Raw genomic sequence first — 13,319 nt, forward strand, 5'->3', positions numbered from 1 at the left:
AACACTTATCCCCTGAAGATTTCCTTAGACTATTACATTATGCTCCTGTCCAATCTCTCTGAGTGCGTTTTTTAACACATCTCTTTCTGACACATACTTCTGACAATATAATAACACGTGATCTACTGTCTCTTCCTCTCCACAATACTCACATCTCCCATTATTTTTTTCCCAATCAAAAATAGGGACCTGTTTAAAGCAGTAAGACCATTCCTTACTCTTGTCCTAACTATTTCCTCTTTCCTATTTCGACCTCCAGACTCTCCACTCCCAACTAATGGTTTATTTTTTTAAAGATACCTTCATTTACTTTTTGCTGCTTTATCCGCCCTCTCATTCCCATCAATTCCAATATGGACAGGGACCCACACAAAACATAGTTAGACACATTTGGTGAATTCTAAATAATGACTGCAACACTTCATAAATCTTCTCTACACCTAGAGTGACAACACTGTAAGCTCATTAATGCAGCACAAGTCTCTCTGGCCTCACCTCCTCCACCCATTGCAAAGCAAGAACCATTGCCATCATTTCACATACAAACACAGTTACATCATCAGTCAGTCTCTTCCCACACTCAATATCAAACTCAGGAATTACTATAGCTGCAACTGACCTACCTGTCTCTGGGTCTTTAGAACCATCTGTATACATTTGCAAATAGCTATAGTACTTTGTTCTGATGTATGAACTGACGAACTGACACTCTAGTAGTCTAACTTACCATCATCTCTTACTGCTTCAAGAAGGCTAAGGTCTATTTCTGACTGTGGCAACAACCAAGGAGGAATAGCTGGCAGAACAACAGTTGGAGAGTAGCTCCTATCCAGTATGGCCATTTATCTAGCCTTCTCTTCTGCAACCCAAGCAAAGCTTTTTGTGATCTCTTCCCCATGTTGCCAGCACGGCTCAATAACACACTTTGCACGATGAATATTATGCCCTTGTAAATTAACCCAATATGTCATCATAAGTTGCTGTCTTCTTAACTCCAACGGCATTTCCCCCATATCTACCTGCAACGCTGGCACAGATGTTGTCTTAAAGGCCCCACTACATATCCTTAACGCTTGTGCTTGTATAACATCCAAGTTTTCTTAACACAGATTTACACGCTGACCCATATGCTACACACCCATAATCCAGAGCTGATCTTATTAAACCTATAGTTTGCAAAGCAGTCCTATCAGCTCCCCACTCTGTTCCCACTAAACACATTTAATACCTTTTTAGACTGAATCCACTTTGATGACTTGATCTAAGATCCCTCACTTCCAGATAATCAGTAATAATCAGTGTAATCATACGCTCCATCATTTTACACATGTGGGATGTTAAAGCAATTGGTCTATAGTTGGATGGATTAGTGGGATCTTTTCCTGGTTTCCTAATGGGAACAATAACTGCTTGTTTCCAACTATGTGGTAACTTTCCTTACTGACAAACCTTGTTATACAAGTGTAATATGAGCTCTAATGCAGCATCTGACAAATGCTTCAACATGATATAGCATATTTGATCTTTCCCCGGTGAAGTTATTCCTGATTTCCATATAGCCCTTTTCATTTCCTCTAATGTGAAGGGAGCATTAATAGCATCATCCCTCTCTTCCTCTCTTTCCAACAATTTGTTTATTTTCTTCACTTGTTTTTTGTCTTCCTCTTACCCCCTCTCGGAGCGCCACGCAGTGGACCAATATGTTACTGCAACCCAAAAATGTTCCCAAAACAGAGGATGTATTGTAGGCATTTGTGACTGTTACCTGGGTTTGACTCGGGTCTGACTAGGAGTCGGGATGGGGGGGTTGGGGTTGAGTTAGGACGCGGAATTCGCCAGGGTTCTGGAGCCTAACTGGAAAAATCCAGGCAAAGGTAAACATACTTGGCCAATAAAGCTGATTTTGATTCCATCAATAGTGTCCAGATGGGCTCTGTCATGAAAGGGGCCTTTCTGTTTGGAATGTGTTCTCCCCGTGCTTACCTAGGGTTTCTTCCATGTAGAACCCCCATTAAAGACAAATCAAGTTGATTTGTATAGCCCTAATTCACAAACGTGTCTCACAGTCTCAGAGGGCTTGACAGAGAATATGTCTAGCTAAGTCTAGCTAAGCACTATCAATAAACAGGATTGAACAAGCTTAAGAAGATCATTGCCTGACCAGCAATGACTACAGGAAGTAGGTCCCCCGGGCGCTGCAGGCTGCCCACCACTCCTGGCCTGACCCATGGAGGAAGGACGAGCCAGGACGGGTCAAAAGTGGAGGACACATTTCAGGGAGCCTCTGAAGTGTGCATGCATTTACATGTCTGTGACAAGAAGATGGTGTCCGTCTGTCCTGCTTAATGAAGCCACACTCATTTAACATGAAAGCCATTGTAAAGCAGAAAGAATCTCAAAGTCACTTCTTCTGATTCATAATTAATAGTTAAAGCAACATTTTGTATTGGCCTCTATTGTGTATTATAGCCCATTAAAACAGGCATAACATACACAGTTGTAGGTTGTTTCCAAGGGTCACTTCAACTGCATTTCTCAGAATAAGTATGAGGCATATTGAAAACAAGACTTAGTGACACTGAGTAAACATTATGTGGAGACTTTATTATCAATAGCAGACACTACATTAACACATAACACAGTGGTAAAAAACAAAATCGTTAAATCCAATTGAGCTGAATGGTAATATTAAGGAATACTGATTATGTGAAACATCAGAGAACATTAATTTGGCATACACAATCATAGTCCAATAAGAAGCACACATTCCACATTAAAATGTTTTCCTGGTGATTCCCACAGTGCTCTACCCGCAAAACACACAGTGGAGGGCAGTTGTAGTACAGCAGCAGAGCGAACCAGTTCCAAACATGAGATTTTACATTCACAAAGTGCTTCTTGGGAGATAATACAGTATGTATGCCGAGTTGGAGAGTGGCATCTAACGATTCGTTTAAGGTTTGTAAATTATGTTCTGGCGGTATTCAATTTACCCATAGGCAGGGCCACATTTAGTTGCCACATGAATGGAGTTTGGTGTGGCTGCCTGTCCACATAAGAAAACGAGACATGCTAACGTTTAACTGATCTTTTGGTCATTTTCCAAAGGTTTTCATGTAAAAAAGGCAGACAGTGTGTACATAATCACACTCATTTCACTCTAAAGTTCCAAAACAGCCAGTAATGATGCATGGTGTTCCAGGCTGAATCAGTACGCTATAGGTTGCAACATAGACATACTTTTCACATTTCATATCGGACTCCAATTGACTGAAATCCGTCTAGCGACTGAGAACTTTAATCCATGTGCGTTGATGTGTGTTTGTCGTCGCGGTGTTCACAAAACTACTAGCCTAGCCGTCATGTCAATACTGGACCACAATGCATTGCACTGGCAAGCGCAGCTCACCCACGCTTATGTCACGCGCCCCAGCCCTATTAACAGAGTTCCCACACATTTTCATGGATACAATTTCAAAACTTTTCCATGACTTTCAGGAATCGATAATATAATTTCCATGTAATGTGAGGCGGTGCCTCTGAATCAATACCAGAACTTATTACCTAGGACAATTAGGACACAGCTGCTATGGTGTTTTAGTGTCACTGCATCATATAAGCTATTGAACTAAAACAGGAAAATCATATTAAAAATGACAATAAGCACTAAAGTTGACAGATATTAGAGCTACCTCATGTCAACAGCTACAGAGAATACATTAGCTGTTGTTACATTATATGAAAGATTTCTCCAACAATTGCATTACACACAACATTTCATGACTGTTCCTAAACTTTCATGGATTTTACTCATTCCATGACTTTTCCAGGTTTTCCATGGTCGTGGGAACCGTGAATTAAATGTTTACTCTCCTGTGTGGATTTCCATGTGTAACTTCAAGTTTGATTTATGACCAAAACCTTTACCACAGACTGAGCAATTAAATTGTTCATCGACTCCTGTGTGGACTGTCATGTGTGTCTTCAAGGCTCCTTTATGACCAAAACCTTTACCACAGACTGAGCAAATAAATTGTTTATCTCCTGTGTGTACTATCATGTGTGTCTTCAAGGTTGATTTATAACCAAAACCTGTACCACAGACTGAGCAATTAAATTGTTTATCTCCTGTGTGTACTATCATGTGTGCCTTCAACTTTGATTTATAACGAAAACCTTTACCACAGACTGAGCAATTCAATTGTTCATCGACTCCTGTGTGGACTGTCATGTGTTTCTTCAAGGCTCCTTTATGACCAAAACCTTTACCACAGACTGAGCAAATAAATTGTTTATCTCCCGTGTGGACTATCATGTGTAACTTCAAGTGTCCTTTACGACCAAAACCTTTACCACAGACTGAGCAAATAAATTGTTTATCTCCTGTGTGGACTATCATGTGTTTCTTCAAGCTGTCATTACGAGTAAAACCTTTACCACAGACTGAGCAAATAAAGTGTTTATCTCCTGTGTGGATTATCATGTGTAACTTCAAGTGTGATTTATAACCAAAACCTTTACCACAGACTGAGCAATTAAATTGTTCATCGACTCCTGTGTGGACTGTCATGTGTTTCTTCAAGGCTCCTTTATGACCAAAACCTTTACCACAGACTGAGCAAATAAATTGTTTATCTCCTGTGTGGACTATCATGTGTTTCTTCAAGCTGTCATTACGAGTAAAACCTTTACCACAGACTGAGCAAATAAAGTGTTTATCTCCTGTGTGGACTATCATGTGTTCCTTCAAGTTTGCTTTACGACCAAAACCTTTACCACAGACTGAGCAAATAAATTGTTTCTCACCTGTGTGGACAATCATGTGTCTCTTCAAGTTTGATTCATTACGAAATATTTTATCACAAACTGAGCAGCTGTGTTTCTTCCTAAGAACTTCACTGTTTTTCTGTGAGTCTAAACCTGACTGAGGTTCACTAGTTTCCATCCATTCATCCTCATTGTCTTCAGTCTTGTCATCACTAGTTGGTTGTGAATTACTCGCTTGATACAAGTTCCTGGCTGGTTCTGATACTCCACAGTCCTCTCCATCAGCCTCTATTTGTATTTCTATTTCAGCTGAGCTGCTGGCTAGAGGCTCTGCCACTCTGTTCTCCTCAGTTTGGCTTCGATGAAGCTGTGAGGACTGAGGTTTCTCTTCCTCATCTTCGCTCTTCAAACAAACAGCAGTGAATGAGAACTTGGTGATATCAGCATCATCCAGCCCTTGAAGCTCTTCTCCCTCCTGACTGATCCAGAGTTCCTCCTGTTCCTCTTTAATGTGTGGGGGCTCTGGTTCCTCCTGGTGCAGACTGGGGCTCCACTCCTGCCGCTCAGCAGGAACCCCCTCCACAAAGACCAACAGCTGCTGGGGGTCTGGAGGCAAGGCTTCTCTGTGTAACTGCACAGCGTCCAGCAGTTTTCGTTGTTGGTCGATCTCCTCTTGTGAACGAGTAACTTCCTCTTCAACATCAGCAGTTAGGCGCTGCTTCACCACGGCTCTCAGCTTCTGGACTTTAGATATTTTCATTTTCACACAGTGACTTTAATACTGACAAACTGTATCCTTCAAAGCTCCAATAGCTTCACAGCTAACGTTAGCTTCACAGCTAAACCATCCATCCGAGTCCACGAGGAGTTTCTTCTTCATCCAAGTTAACGGAGCCCTGGTTCCACTTTATATTCGTGATAATATCACTCGCACATATGAGTCTTGTTTGTAAATTAAACTTCTGAAAGTGTATAACAGGAAAATAATATGCTAATGCTAACGAACGTAGCGAGCGAGAAGCGCCCAGCTAGCGGGGTTAACACAATACCCAGCGTGCCTTGCGGCACTGAAGAAAGCTAACCTCGCGTCACCAGGCTCTTCTCGGCGAGAAAGAGCCTGGCTCCCGCCCACAATTGATTTTGTCACCCTACTGGTTCCCGCCTAGAGCCCGCCCTAGACCGGATGGCAGCCTTTCTAGCTCGTCAACTTTCACGTTAACTTGACAATTTGACCCAAGTATCAGAATCCTCTTTCACCGTTTTGACCGGTGTGTCAGGCGGTGGTGGCGGAGATGCCATATTGCATAAACGTTTTGTTTTATGTAACGCTAGCTTTGTTTTGATCAGACTCTAGTTTAGGTAACATCACCGCGTCAAGCTAACGGCAACAAAGACGTTGTTAGGCGCATTGTCATCCGGTGTTAATTCTGGGTCCGGGGTTTACGCCCCCATGACAAAAAGCGGGGTGGAAGGTGCCCAGACTAGAAGAAAGCCGAGCAGTCGAGAAGGGTCCGCCCCCTGCTAAAAAATTCAATAGTTGTCAGCCTCTGCAGACAATAACCAAATCAAATACATTTCCTTTTACAGTAAGACTGCACTTTTTCACAATGTAACTTGTGTTTTCCTGCCTCAACATCATATTAGCAAGACAAAACCCTCATACATGTACTTATGACAATTAGATTCTTGGTTAGGGTGGTTAGAGGTTCTGAATACAGAGCAGTGCAGTCAAACTTGCCTGGGTCCAGATCTGCCCACTCCACCAAGTTGGCTGCTTCTAAAGAAGGAAATGAGTCTAACAAGTTGGTTCATTCTGATATCAGGCTGCAATCAAACACTATCATACTTACGATATTTATTTTTCACAAGTTTATTTTTTACTTAAACATGGATTGTCAGTAGTACTTGAAGTAGTGAGGCATCATATGAAACATGTTACAGTATATAAAAAATGTAAACTGTAAAGGCTGCACTAAAATGTGCTCTTCTTGTGCCGCTGCAATCCAACAACGCTGTCAAGTGGAGTGTGTTTATTATTGAAGTCACAGGAAAATGTTACTCTGATGGGGTCTTGCTTCTTAAAAAACATCTTTGAGGCTATTGGTTTGAATTTGTATGCTTGTCTCCTGGCACACCATGAAGTAGGCTAACCACTAAAATACACACCTTTCCAGAAAGTAAAACTAACAGGATTTTGATGATAAAACTCTGAGAAAAACAATGCAATTTTGGGGGCTTTATTCTCAAATATGTGTATGTTACGATGTTGAGATTTAGCTGACCAGGTGAAGAAGTCATTTGTAATGCTCTTTGTCCAGTCTTCACAGCTCCTGTAGGAATATTCTATTCTATACTGGAGTTTGGTATATTATACCAAGGCGCTGCGCCAGGCCTCTTCCCTATGGACTCTCAGCTCGACTCCCCTCCACAGACTTGCTGGTGGTATCTCCTCAGCATCTGCAGCTGAGCGGAGCGTACCAATATGTGCGGCCGAACAGACGCCAACATCTGACAGGCTTCTTCTGGAGTCCAGCAGTGGAGCTGTCAATGGAAAAACACAAGGTCAAAATCACACTGACTGACAGGCAGACTTAACAGACAAACGCACAGCCACCCCCCCCCCCCCCCTCCCCTCCCCTCCCCCCTGAATATCTATCCGCGTCATGTTGACTCCTAACCCGAACACTCAGCTAGCCAGAGAAAGCGCCTATCAGAGCTATTTCATTAAATAATGCACTGTATTTATTCACCGAGTACCAATGAAACGGTCCGTTATGTTACGTCATCGGTTGTAATATTGGTGTCAGGAGGATGGAGGGGGGGATTTCTGCTTTTGCCCGCTCATAAAGAGAGATGACACAATAGTCTATAAACGTAACGTCATCTCTTTGGCTCAGTAATCAGGAACACCTTTTTCTTATGAAGATAAGGGATTTTTGGATAGTTTCACCCACCCTGAAGTGAAATACTCAAATGCATCTGCACTTTTGTACGCCTTAAAGGAGGACTTACCCCCTAGATATGTATTAGAACAGTGATTTGAAAATACCTATGGAAAAAAACAAGAAATGACATATGCTCTTGTCTATACTGGACTCTTTGGCTGTGTTCGAGTCGAGATTCTTTTTCGGAAATCGACGCCATTACAGTTTGCCTACTGCCTCAAAAATAATTTATTTGAGAGGGGCAATATCTCTATAAATATCAACAACTAACCAACGCTGTTGGTCTGTATGGAAACAGAAAATCTGAAAATGGTTTTAAGTTATATCAATTTGGTAATTCAGTGGCGAACTAGAAATTTAATTATTTTTCTGCATGTATCTCTATGGAAACTACTCAAACTACGTTACGGGAGCAAAGTGACATGGGCTCGTTAACAGCAGCACACCCACAATAGGACAAACCTCTCGCTCTGGGGTAACACAATGCGAGATTTCTCCACGTAATTCCCTCGTCTAACTAGAGATAAACCGCGCAATGAAATCCGTTTTTAATTTGCGTTTTGGGGCTTTTCGTGATTTACAGCATGACAGCAGCATTTTTCCTCTCAGGGTGCAGGAGAGGCAGCGCAGAGCTCTTCTCCTCTTCAAAGCCCCCGCCTCTCACTGCCCGCGCGTCCCCGCTGCCTGAGCACACAGCAGATCGTGCTCGCACACAGCGAGTCAACCCCCCCCCCCCCCAGTCCCCAGTCGCTCTACTCTGCTGACATTTCCTCTCCCGTTTGACTGGCCGAGAGACAGTGCTTCCAAGTCGGACTGATAGCCGCGGAAATGTCAGACTGTGCTCTCTCTGCTCTGGCCGAGTCCGAGAGAGCCCAGCTCTGCTGCGCGCGCCCGCGGAGCTTGGAGCTAGTGCATGAGGTTTACAGTACGACTCTCTCCCGCTCGCTCCCGCCTGCCTCTGGGCTGGAGACAGTGCTTGCAACTCGGACTGATAATATAAACATCATCATTCGAGCTTATCCAGGTAAGATATCAATAAAGTAATGACACATTCAGCAGGAAACTAACTATAATTAAGACATGTGCCAACTTTGACGACGTTTGGTTCAGTATTTTAAGAGCAAACTTCAATAAGAATAGGCTTGGAGTTCTGAGGAGCTGAAAGGGTACAGGGGGGGGTAGGGGAGTAATTATCTTGAAATCCCATAGTCTTTGGGGGCACTGTGACGTCAGTGTGCCCCTAATCTCCCATTCATTTGAGAAAAAAAAAAAAAGCAGTCTTTGACCCTAAGAGGGCGCTTATGCCAGATATGCTGCTGAAAAATGATACAAATGGTAAAATGGCAACAGTTTGGTGTCAAATGTGGAAATTCTGACCAGAATTCTTCACACATCACCCCCAAAGTCATATATATTGGTTAAAAGCTGAAAAAAAGTGTTTTGGAGGTAAGTTCTCCTTTAAAGTAACAATCCACAACCTTTGCATAGATACATATTGGTAAATGTCCATTGTGTTACTCTCCATCACTGACCGATAGCATGCAAAACATCTGCTGTTTCCAGTTTCCTGGGACAAGTCCTCTGCTGCACAAGAAGCAAAAAACCCAAAGTAATGTCTGCTGCCATGTTGGAGGCAGAGAGGCCTTCAAATACATCATCATGCTGTCTGTGGTTCTAACTGCAAGCTGTTTGCAGGGTATAATGCAGGAATCCTGAAGTTCAATTCAATACCTGTTAAAGACCGTTTTTAAGACTTTTTCAATAGATTTTAAGACTTCGACGCCACTTGCGTCACATCAGCGATAGGGATGTAAATCACAAGTTTCATTGCGATACGACATTATATTAGATTCTTTGGACAATTATACAATAATTTGCTGCTGATAACACAAAGTCTGCCATGATACAATATCGATTCAATTTAGGGGTCTGCGATGGATATGAAACAATATAATATGCTCATTTAACACCAATAGCTACAAAATTGAATATCTCTCAAATGGTGATCAAGACTTTTTAATACGTTTTAAGGGCCTTAATTTTCCCTAAATTGATTCATCAACTTTTAATACTTTTCAAGACCCCGCGGATACCCTGTGTTTGTCTGTTGGAGTCTATAGAGAGGCAAAGTGACCGCCTACTTCCTGCTACAGCACTGTACCAGAGATTTTCACCCGCCATTTATTTTCTCATAGACATTTCGTAAAATGCTTATAAAAATAGTTTTACTTGTTCAAACCAAACAGTTCAGCTATATTTAGAATCAGGAGAGACCATAGAACATTTCACTCGGACCAAAACTTAAAAAAACAACATTGAAAAAATATTTTCTTTCAATCCAGTTTTTCATGTTTTGGTCCAAGTGAAATGTTATGCGGTCTCTCCTGTTTCTAAATATATCTGAACCATTTGGTTTGACCAAGTAAAACTATTTTTACAAGCATTTTACGAAATGTCTATGGGAAAATAAATGGTGGATGAAAATCTCTGGTACAGTGCTGAAGCAGGAAGTGACGTTTCACGTTGCCTCTCTATATGGTGGCGTCAACACAGTGAAGGCTGATGTCGACTGACCCGGATGAGGTACGCAGCAGCCAGCGTGGCGCTGCGGGAGCGCCCGGCTTTACAGTGCACGTACACACTGGAGCCCTCCTCCCTGAGGCGCAGGGCGAACTCCACCCCTCTGTGGAGGTTCTCCAGGCTGGGAACCCCGGTCAGGTCCACCGTGCTCAGCCTCAGCTGCTCCACCCCTGCAGCCTGCCACTCCTGCAGCACAGCACATCGAATCAAACACACTTCACTCTACCTCACTCTCAACATCACTCTACCCTCTCAGCTGGAAATATCCGGACATGATGCAGTGTTTTCTCTATTCATGCAGCAATGGTGCTCCACAGCAAGGAAGTTACCACCAACAGTCAATGCCACCAACAGTAGAGAAGATGTTACATTTAAATTGACAGCTGTAATTTAGTCTTACATCTACAACTAAGATAAGTATAGCCAACTGCTTTACATGTAATGATGTTATTCAGATTAAAAGCACTACAACCTCAACAAACAGTGAATGACAGACAGGGGGACAAAACTAGAATTACTAATAGACCCTTCTCACAGGGGCCATTATGTGTCGCAAAACACTAATGAGCGTTTCCAACTTCCATGATTGGAATTTGGAAACCCTCATTAGTGTTTTGCTTGCACCTGTGTTTATTCTGCCTTTTTGACACAAAATGGCCCCCGTGAAAAGGGTCTATTGCAATGTTGCTGGATCATGTCTCTACACATAGCAGAAGTTGCCTGTCAGGAACAAACTGCAACAAATGTCATGAACTCACCTCAGAAGAGTTGCAGAAATATGTAGTTTCATAATCTTCATTCATGGTTATAACCCCTCGCACATTTTCTGTGTCCACCAGCTAGACGGAAAACAAAGAATGACAATGGCAGCTTAGTTCACAGTGCTGTTAAGTCTCAGGATTCAAGACAACCACGATACGATGTAACAAAAAGTTCAGTCACAACAAAGTCTGACTGTGCAGACTTTGGCTATGTTTATTTGTGAGACACAAATCTTTCAGGGGGATGGCGTTGGCTGCTAGAATGTAAACCATTTTAAAATGCCAAGCTAAGTGACAAAAATATAAGTTGGATGGAGAATTTGTGAAATTGTGATGGCCGAGCGTGGAGCGTCTCATTTGTGATGATTACTATAGCAGAATAACATGGAACTGATACCACATTCATTTTTCTGCTCCATGATATGTATTTTCACATTTCTCTATTCTATGGAAGTACCCAAAGATTTAAAACACGCGGACACTTCATCCAAATCCTATTGCCACAAGGTCATCAAAACTGAAATGTTTGATTCGTTATAGCCCATACTGTCTTTTGACTTGTATTTTGATGACTTGAAAACATTTCTGAAGTCTTAACTTGTGTGTTTGTGTAAATGACTTAGATTGAAAAAAAACGTGATGTGATTTGTTCCAGCAGTCAGATGACGTTTGTGGAATTTGCATGGGATGATTGATTTAATTCAAGTTGAAACAAAGTTTTGATCCTATTAAAACCATATTGCATTGAAAAGTCTTAGATATTTCGTTTTCTTCTAGATTTTAAATTGTGTGCTCTTGATTTGTTCTGATGTGACTTGACAGTCTACATTTGTGATTTGACTTGAGCCTCAAGGCCTGGGAGACTGACTTGGGACCTGACCAAAGATGATTCATGCATTCGTTTTGACAACACAAGAATGCTACTTGTCATGCCAGTAAAGCAAGTTGAGAGTGAGTGTGTGAGAGAGAGAGAGAGAGAGAGAGAGAGAGAGAGAGGGGCAGGCAGATAGATAGATAGATACTGTAGATAGACAGATAGATAGATAGATAGATAGATAGATAGATAGATAGATAGATAGATAGATAGATAGTATTAGGTACTGTAGTTGAGAGTGAGAGAGAGATGCAGGCAGACAGACAGAGACAGGCAGACAGACAGAGACAGGCAGGCAGACAGATAGATAGATAGATAGATATAGATAGATAGATAGATAGATAGATAGATAGATAGATAGATAGATAGATAGATAGATAGATAGATAGATAGATAGATAGATAGATAGATAGATAGATAGAATTAGGTACTGTAGTTGAGACTTGACCATAGGATGTTACCTCATGTGTCATGGACCTGAAGGGCAGGGCTCCCAGGATCACAGTCTGGTCCACTCGGTTGAACCACTGTCTGGAGGACACCTTCTCCATGACAACATTGTAAGCTAAAGTCGGGTAGAACAGCAGCCTTGCTATTGCCCCCGACATGACTGCGCTGTAAACGAGCCTAGCACCAAAACAGCTCCTCTATCCAGGTTAGTACATGTTCCTTACTGCACACTTGGCTGTAAAGCGGACTGTCTGACCTCCTCATTTCAGCATGACATGCCTCCAGCCATATATGTCTATGCCTCCAGCAACACAGCAAGGAGGGAGGGACGAGAATACAACTTCCGGGCTGTTCGTTCTTTGTATCCAGTCAAGTTAGCACCAATACAGAAATATTTCCGGTATGCATTTTCAAAATAAAATCTATCCCGACAACGTTACGAGGTTTTCGCCGTTTATTCTCGAGCATGTCATTGCCTTAAGTCTAAATGCCACTTTCTCAGCCAGGAAGTAAGTCTCACTTTTCTGTATTTTTTCCAAGTCCTCAAATGAATGGTGTTGATAAGTTTTGATGGGCTTTTATTTAGAACTGATTGTATCAACCACAGACTGTAAAAAAAAAAAAAGAGAGGTATGCTATGTTTGCTGCGTTTGTATCTATTGCCCCCTAAACCAAATGGTATCTCCTCTATTGTTCTTACATGAGTAATCATGGGGGTGTGATTCACCAAGGACACTATTGAGCAATTACAAGACAGATAAAGGGGTGATTGATTCTTTTCACTCTGGCCATTATATCTGACCATAGTCTGCGGACAGCTGGCTCTCCATAAACATAGAATATGCTTATATATATATATATATGCTCATATTTAATAAGAAATCAGCAGAAAAAAGTGTTTTGGTACGAGTCAGTGATATATGCTGTTGCTTAAGATTCTGA

At 41.9% G+C, this 13,319-nt stretch overlaps 1 protein-coding gene across 1 annotated transcript; it reads right to left on the reverse strand.

Moving 5' to 3' along the window:
* Positions 1-6,738: 6,738 nt before the first annotated feature.
* LOC310791277 (phosphatidylglycerophosphatase and protein-tyrosine phosphatase 1-like) lies at positions 6,739-12,584 on the reverse strand. Its single transcript, XM_083652963.1, has 4 exons — positions 12,389-12,584; positions 11,051-11,131; positions 10,287-10,478; positions 6,739-7,308 (listed from the first exon to the last, which is right to left on the reverse strand). Exons 1-4 carry the CDS (start codon positions 12,533-12,535, stop codon positions 7,177-7,179), a joined length of 552 nt encoding a protein of 183 aa, XP_083509089.1. The 5' UTR covers positions 12,536-12,584; the 3' UTR covers positions 6,739-7,176.
* Between the last annotated feature and the right edge of the window lie 735 nt (positions 12,585-13,319).

The sequence above is a fragment of the Poromitra crassiceps genome (assembly GCF_964638095.1).
Source record: "Poromitra crassiceps genome assembly, chromosome: 16".
In the NCBI taxonomy this organism is placed as follows: domain Eukaryota; kingdom Metazoa; phylum Chordata; class Actinopteri; order Beryciformes; family Melamphaidae; genus Poromitra; species Poromitra crassiceps.